Genomic DNA, 8,477 nt, shown 5'->3' with positions numbered 1-8,477 from the left:
CAATACTACAGGTAATGCACTCTGGTATTTTCTAATCTCTAATTCCATTTCTTGTCTAAAATGCTGGTTGTATCCCACTCTATTGGTTTCATGAGTATGTCATGAACACAACAACAAAAAAATGCTGGGTTAGAGGGCTGACAAAAACACTGTCACCAGCTGAGACTTTTTGTCCTTGTCTTACCAGAAGGACTGAAAGGGAGTAACATTCTCAGTACGTGGTTCAGTGTTTGGTAACACCATGGCCTTGAATCTGAGGTACACAAGTCACAACTGCAGAGAAAGCCTGTCTGAGATTTATTCTGAATACCCAGTTCTGCCGGGACAGGTCTTATGTACACAGTAAGCTCTTGAGAACAGTCGAGTGCAGACGATAATGCCACTTATCAAGCATGATCACAGGGAGCACTTACAAATATCTCACCACCTTTATTTAGGTTGAATCTCATATTCATAGCATCCCTTCAAATTCACTGGGAAGTGAATAGCTTAACTGTCTGGAGTTGTCACACACATTCTTCTACCCAACCATGGACCTCTTTCTCCCTCTCAGGCGCACTTCATCTAGTTTTTTTAGCACTGGCCTGGCCTTTTTGGAGGAGGCGGAGTAACTCTGCAGAAAGGCTTCAAACACAGTCTCAGTGTTGGGATGGGTACTAAGGAAGGCTTTCTCTAACACGTACAGGTCAACTCCCTTATCTTCCGGAAGTCCTGAAATGAAACTCAGCCCAAAGTCGATGAGCACGATGTTCAGCTGTTCCAAGGGGGGTTTCAGGAGCATGTTGGAGGTGGTGAGATCACCATGAATGAGGTCTTCATCGTGCATTCGAGCCAAAACTTGCCCAATTGTCTTGGCTAAGCCGAGGAGACTCTGGGGAGATTTTTCAGCCTCCATGGTGGATTCAATATAATCTCGAACTGTCACTGAGCCTTCAATTTCCTCCATGAATAAACAGTTGGAAGCATAGTCCACAAAAAAGACAACCGGGGCAGATATCCCTGCAACCAAGACATAAGCAGTTACTGAACTAGAATCTTCTTCCTCCTTTTTTTAATGGTAAGCTTAATTTTCAAAGACTGAGCCAGTTTTTTTACAGTGCGAATCTGTGTACTTCAGGGAAAAGATTTAGAAACGCTGCAGAATGGCACAACTTAACTCCTCTGGAAGTTTCCCCTGCAGGGCTGTGCTTAGACCACCCCACGGTTACGGTCAACAGTGCCAAAGCTCCCTCCTCCTTTCCACCCTTTATGACTGGACTTCATTTGTCATAATACTTATTCCCTAAAATACAAAACAAAGAGCCACACGGATAAGCACAGCCCAGTCAGAGCAGTTTCTATCTGACAAGGACACCAGCAAGAGGCCAAGCGGCATTTTGGTTTAGAGATTCATCTTTACAGACAGGAAAGACAACTTCAAATTCCAGCTCCCTTCCTTGTAGCTGTATAACTTTAAAGTCACATTAATTTTTCTAGCCTCCATGTCTGCTTCTATAACATGAAAATAAACTTCTAATAATTCAATGACTTCGCTGAATGTGAAGATTCAATGAATCTTTATTTAATGTCAATCACGCTTGAGACACTTCTAGATATTGGACACAAATTAGTAGGGAAACAAGAGGAAACAAAACAGCCATGATCCCTGCTTAATAGAACTTAGATCCTGGAGAGGATGAAAAGAGAAAATATGAACACATGAATAACTTCATTAAATCCAAGCAAGGGCATAGACCTGTCTGCTTGTTCGCTACTGAATTTCCTCCAGATCCCTCAGCACTTAATGTCTTGGAGCACAGTAGATGCCTAAAAAATACCAATGAAATATAAGAGTAGAAAAACCAGTGTTTCTGAGTCAGAGGGATATGAGCTGAGAGCCTGGCTGGGTCGCTTACCAGCTTTGTAACTTTGGACAAGTTACTTCTCTCTGAGCGTGTTTCTCATCTGAGGACAAGGTTTATGGTGATGGTTCATGTTTTAATGAAAAAATAAACAACTGAATGAAATCTAATGTTTGTGGTGCGCTAGAATCAGTCATATGTTCCGACATAATACATGGCATACATATCTCATCTAATGGTCACGACATTCCTAAGAAATAGACATTGTTACAATCACTTCCCTTTACAGGTGAGGAAACAGGCTGAGGTTCTATAACTTTACTGAAAGGCTACATATGAAGCAGGGTAGTCAGTATTTGAACTCAGAGAGCCTCGCTCCTGGGCAAGTTAATTACATCTGCTTCTTCAAAGTAATATATGAAAAGACAATGTTGGAAAATTGAGAAGGTACCAATGGGGAAGCTGAGGCTCAGGGCAGTTAAGTGACACATTAAGCAAGAGTGGCAGAGCCAGGAATTGAACCAGGCACAGTGGCTCCAGGACAAACACTCACTGCTGCAAGGCCAAGCGGCTTCTTAAGAACTAATGAATGATGAAAAGATACATGCACCCCAATGTTCATAGCAGCACTATTTACAATAGCAAAGACATGGAAACAACCTAAATGTCCACTGACAGATGACTAGATAAAGCAGCTGTGGTATACACACACACACACACACACACACACACACACACACACACACACACACACACGAATACTACTCAGCCATAAAAAAGAATAAAATAATGCCATTTGCAACAGCATGGATGGCCCTGCAGATCGTCATTCTAAGTTAAGCCAGAAAGAGAAATAAAAATATCATATATCACTTATATATGGACTCTTAAAAAAAAAAAGACACAAATGAACTTATTTGCAAAAGATAAACAGACTCAGACAGAAAGCAAACTTACGGTTACGGGGGTAGGGGGTAGGCAGGGATGGACTGGGAGTTCGAAATTTGCAGATACTACTACTTATAGAATAGATAAACAACAAGTTTATACTATATAGCACAGGGAACTGTATTCAGGACCCAGTGGTGGCCTATAATAATAAGGAATATGAAAACGAATATATGTATGTATATGGATAACTGAAACATACTGTGCACCACAAATTTACACAACATTGTAAACTGGCTATACTTCAATTTAAAAAAATAATGAATCAAAAGGATAGAAGGATGACATTTCTTAACGTAAGGCCACGCAGAAAGTACAAATGGAGAAACTGAGGCAAATCGCGGCTCGCAGCGCAGGGGAGCCTCTCACCCGCGTCGTCCCGGGCCCAGAGCCTCGGGGGTCCCCCCACACCCCCAAACCCGGCCGCCTCACCTGCGCGGCGGCAGCGGAGCAGCGCCCGGGCCTCCTGCACCGTCCGTCGCCGGCCGAGCCGCGCCTCCAGCGCCGGGTGCCGGTAGCCCTTGGGGAAGCGGTGCTTCATCACGGCCGCACGGCCCTGGAAGCGGCCGCGGAACACGCGTGCCTCGGCGCCCTGCTTCACCAGCTCCAGGCCGCTCAAAAAGCGGCTGTTCCGCTCCCGGGCCGCGGCCAGTGCCTCAGCCTCGGGCGCCGGCTCTTCGTTCAGCTCAGCCGCAGTAGCGCCCGCCGCCGCCATTTTTGAGCTTCCGCGCCACCGCTCGGAGCTCCTCGGCTCTCTCCGGAAACTGTCGGCGCTGCTTCGGCTCGCTCCGGAAATCCTCGGACCTCTCCGGCTACTCGAACCTCGACACTTCCGCCTTGTGGAAGTGGTTCCGCCTCCCAACCTTGAGGCTCTTCTTGAAGCCCGTGGCCTGGCTTCCCAGCTCCTCGGCCATCTCCTTAAGCCTTCAGCAACTCTCGATAAGCCCCTCTTCCCACTCCTCTGTTCTTTCTGGAAGCCATTGGTGACTCTCGCGGTCGGCTTTGATGGCCCCGCCTCCCAACTCTTCGGCTATTGCCGGAAAGCTTCATTGCCTCTCGCGAAAAATGTTCGGAATCGGCTTTCCTCTGGAGTCTTTCTAGATCCCGGGAAGTTGCACTCCACAGGAGTTCTCTTTTGGGAACTCATCGTCCCTGGACTCCTGAATTCCCTCCAAAAGGGGCTCACACTAGTCGGAGTCCGGTGTGGCATGTGTCCGACATCGTCTTTAGAGCTAGGATAATAATAGCTACCGTTTACTGAGTGCATTCAGGAAGAATAAGGTTAAATGATGAAAACCCATCTTACAGAAAAAAAAAAAAAACTGAGAGTCAGAGAAAGTGGTGGGATATGAGGCTGAGGAGGAGGAAGTGGGATCAGGAAAAGTTTTCCAGAGGAGACAGAACCCACCCAGAGTTGGGAGTGATTTGCAAATTTTTACTGTTTGTTTTAATAGCAAGCTAATACAGGCTATGACAAATTCTTACAATACACAATTTTGCACACGTGAAAAATTAAAGAACACCTGTCCCTGTCACCACTCTGCCCCACCAGCAATCATCATATGAAGTTGTTTTCCAGATTTTTTTATTGTTGTTATATGTGTACTGTCACACATAGGGGAGCAAGCCTCCAGTTCCTGTCACACTGTGTGATGCAGCAACAAACATTATTTCTCTAAGTTTCAGATTAATCATCTTTAGAAAGAGGATAATTAGTTTAACTTTAGCATTGTTCATTATGCTTAAATAAGATGTTGCTTTTGAGGGGCCCAGTGGATTGCATACACTATTCACGTGTTCATTTTCCTTCCCCCATCATTGGTACCCTGTTTGAAATGATGAAGAAAGGCCCTTTGGTCTGAGGGTTGCTATGACACCAACCCTCAGCTCCACAGGCACTGCATTTCATTCATACACAGGGCAGGTCACCTTTTCAAACATGAGACTCTTTATGTTGGCATAATGTGGTTTCCAGCAACTTTCATCAGCCCAGCCTACTTGAAGTTCACCCAGAACCAATTCTATTTATCGTGCCCAATTTCCCAAGTTTGTAATTTCATTATCATAATTGTTAGTGTCCACCCGGTCATCTCCATGGTTACCAAATCTGCCTGAACCCCTCTGTCTGGCTGTTAGCATAACTGGCACGTCTTGCGTCCTTCCACTGACCCTAGCTGGGGCTATGTTGTATAGTAAATCTCTTCTCTGTCATCAAGGGTTTTGTAGTTAATAGATATTGTTTAGTGATCTTTAGGTCCATGTGGCCTCTATACTCTGTTAGCCTCCAAACAATGATGAAGACCTTTGCTGACATATTCCTGGCACCTACAAGGCTAATTACCCATTCATAAATCTTGACTTAGGAATGCACTTCCTGATTCTAAGCATGTACCCCTATATCCTAGGTCAACTATAAAATTGTCTCAATGGCCCCTCGAAGTTTCAGAGTACAGCTGCAAATGCTGCTGGATTGCTGTCCACCTGATCCTTCCCTGTAAGTTACCCTATAATAAATTGAACCATTGATTATATGGAGCTTCCTGTCTCATTTTTCATTCTCAAGATACCTTCCTTCTCAGTTCGATGAACACTTTTCATTCCCTCTTACCTCCTATACCCTCCTTTGGAAAATCCACTGTGCAAACATATTCACAGCCCCAGGCTTGCTATGGCCAGACTAGTTCTGGCTTCTGTGGTAGGAAACTAGTTTAAAACCTTTCAGTGGCTCCCCATTGTGCTTCAGATAAAGACCCATGAGGTCCTCCATGGGGCCCTATGTCCCTCTTCCAGATTCATCTTCCACCAAACCCTTTTTTGCTCTCTGATCTTCAAACACATTTGCCTTCTCTCAGTCTCTCACTCTTGCCACGCTCCTTCTTGCCACTGGGCCTTTGCACCTGCTATTTCCCATGTTAGAAGTGCTCTTCCCTCCCCTTGTTGCCTAGATCCATCTAGGCATCCTTCCATTCTCAGCTCAAATGTCACTTCCTCAGGGAAGTCCTCTCTGACTTTTCATAGGAGGGAAAGCCCAATTTTTGTAATTCCTGGTGTCCCTCAATCTCTCTTCTTTTGCATTGCTTTTTTGTTTATTTGTATGACTATTTGATTAGTGGCAGGACTTAGTTCCTCACAGGCTGTTGATCTGAGGGCCTTAATTCCTTCCTGCCTATTGCCTGCAGGCCACCCTCAATTCTGGCCATGTGGGCCTCTCCATCGGGCAGCTCACAACACAGCAGATAGCTTTGTCAGAGTGAGTGAGTAAGAGATCAGGAGAGGATGAGCAAGGTGGAAATCACCATCTTTTATAACCTGATCTCTAGAAGGACAATCACTTTTGCTGTATTCTGTTTGTTAGAAATGAGTCACCAGGTCCTGCCTCCCCTCAAGGGAAGTCATTTCCAAAGATGTCTACCAAAAGGCCTGATTAGAACTTTTCCTTTCCCATTTGGGGCAACCAGTGAAGAAGGATTCTCTATTCTCTAGGGTAGACAGAACCTAACAGCAGTCACGCAAACATCCTCATGACTTAAGGCAAATCACAGAGATCAACAAAGACTGCATGCCCTTTTTCATCATATAATTTCTACACGTTATCTCAGGAATGGAACAGCCCTGGCTTTTCTGTACCAGGTCTCCGTGACAATTCCAGATACTCACCTGAAGGAGTAATTGTCACATGGCAAAGATCAAGAGGCATTCTTGGGCCCTTCTCCATACCAGAAAGGCAGTAGAGCATGACAGAGAAGAGCCTGGTGTTTCCCATAAGCTTGATACTAGAGTGTATCCTTGAGCACTACTGATTTTATTTGTTTATTATGCAGGCAAGTTACTTCACCTCCCGTTGCCTCAGTTTCCTCATCCATAAAATGGATAAATTCTAATAATCCCAATCTCATTAGGCAGTTGTAAATACATGTAAGGTGCTTAAATCAATCATCCCTCAATAGTTTAAAACTACTGTTTCTGATTACTATTGTGGCATAACAATTTACTCTAAAACTTTGCAATTTAAAACAACCATTTAATTATATTTATGGAATTTGTGAGTCAGGGCTTCAGATTGGGAACAGTAGGGATGGCTTGTCTCTGTTCCACAATGCCTGGGACCGCAGTTGGAAAGATCTGAGGGATGGGAGCCAGAATCATCTGAAGGCTGGTTCTGAAGCCAGTGCTGGCACGGCTTAAAGGCTGGGACCACTCACTGGAGCAGCCACACATGACCTCTCTGTGTGCCTTGGGCTTCCTTACAGCATGGTGGCCTCAGTGTGGTCAGACTTCTTAGCGGCTCAGGGTTCTGGGTGCCAATGTCCCAGTGACTCAGCCTTAGAAGTCATACAGTGCCACTCTGTGTAACCTACTGGCCAGAGCAGTCACAAGCCCACCTAGATTTCAAGGGAAGGAACAAAAAATTTTGAAGCCAGATTTTCAAACTGCCCCAGCTATTATTACTTTCAGAACTGGACATGGGTCCCCTGGCTCAGAAGGCCGTGTCAATGCTGTCTTCATTGCTGAGATGCGTATCTGTGTCTGTGGCACCCGATTTCTGCTAGGTGAGGGCATGGCTACTCATGCATGTGAATGAATGTGTCTACTTGTGAATACACAGTGAGAGGTTGGATAAGCCATGTGAGTGCTAAGTCTGTATATGTGTTTTTGCCTAAGAGTGAAAATTAGCGGGGGTGTCCCCAGCCTGGCTCCTTTCCAGAAGTCCAAGCTCTTATATCTAACTGCCCATCTGTTTCCACATGGATGCCTCATGAGCACCTTAGACGTCACACAGCCAAAACAGAACTCCAGATCTCCTTTCCTGCCCCAAGCTGCTCCTCTCCCAGTCTGTTGGTGCTTATCCAGTCTGTCTCTGATCTGCTAACTTTTCTCCATCCTCACTACTATCACCAGAGTCCACATCAACTTCACCTCTCACCTTGCAACAGCCTCCCAAGTGGTCTCCTTAGTTTCACCCTTGCTCCCTAAATAACCTGCTAGAACTCCCCAATTATTTCTGTGTCCACTGGAAAAAAATCACATGCTGACCCTGGCCTCCTAAGAATTTCAATAATCTGGCCTTTGCCAACCCCTCCCTCAGGCTCCATCTCCCTCCACCCTCCCTCTCAGCCCTGTGCTCCAGATGCTATGACTTCCTTTCTGTTCTTTATGCTCCACAAGCTCCTTCCTGCAGGACTTTTTGCCTTTGGTCTTTCTTTTTAAGACCTCAGCTTAAAAATCCCCTGCTCAGAGCAGCCTTCCCAGAGACAGCTCCCCAACCCCTGAAACTCCCTGCTTCCAGCTAAAGCAACCACCTGTGCCTGCCTGACCCATCACCCTAGCTCAATTCTCTGCCTGGCCTGTGTCATTGGTATTTCTCTTAGTTATTTATCTTCTTCCCCCATCAGAAAATAAACTCCACAAGAACAGAAATATCGGTCTGTCTGGTTCTCCCAGCCCATCCTCAAGGCCTAGGACAGTGCCTGAGGGCACATGGGAGGTGTCCAAACGTGAGTGTCCAATGAATGGATGATGAATTCTTGGGAGAGTGAGCAGCTGAAGTGTGTATGTGTGAGTCAGTGTAGACGCATGAGTGTCTGTGTGTGTGTACACAAGCTGGCTGGAGAGACCAGACTAGCGTGGACTGCAGTGATGGGGGGGGGTCTCCTTCCTGCTGGGAGGATGGCTTGTGGGGGTCCTCCC

The 8,477-nt window shown here is 45.7% G+C and overlaps 1 protein-coding gene across 1 annotated transcript; it reads right to left on the bottom strand.

Annotated features, from left to right (window-relative positions):
* Positions 1 to 409: 409 nt before the first annotated feature.
* TP53RK (TP53 regulating kinase) lies at positions 410 to 3,530 on the bottom strand. The gene is made up of 2 exons (XM_031433694.2): positions 3,222 to 3,530; positions 410 to 999 (listed from the first exon to the last, which is right to left on the bottom strand). The coding sequence occupies exons 1-2, from the start codon at positions 3,502 to 3,504 to the stop codon at positions 521 to 523; spliced, it is 762 nt and encodes a 253-aa protein (XP_031289554.2). The 5' UTR covers positions 3,505 to 3,530; the 3' UTR covers positions 410 to 520.
* Between the last annotated feature and the right edge of the window lie 4,947 nt (positions 3,531 to 8,477).

The sequence above is a fragment of the Camelus dromedarius genome, chromosome 18 (genome assembly GCF_036321535.1).
Source record: "Camelus dromedarius isolate mCamDro1 chromosome 18, mCamDro1.pat, whole genome shotgun sequence".
Taxonomy (NCBI): Eukaryota; Metazoa; Chordata; class Mammalia; order Artiodactyla; family Camelidae; genus Camelus; species Camelus dromedarius.
The sequence above is the reverse complement of the archived record's forward strand: the minus strand, read 5'-3'. Positions and strand labels throughout refer to the sequence as shown.

Excerpts from the sequence above, each read along its gene's own strand:
- TP53RK (XM_031433694.2), bottom strand. The coding sequence starts at position 3,504 with ATGGCGGCGGCGGGCGCTACTGCGGCTGAGCTGAACGAAGAGCCGGCG. Across the intron at positions 1,000-3,221 it reads GCTCCGCTGCCGCCGCGCAG|GGATATCTGCCCCGGTTGTC; the intron begins GTGAGGCGGCCG and ends TCTTGGTTGCAG.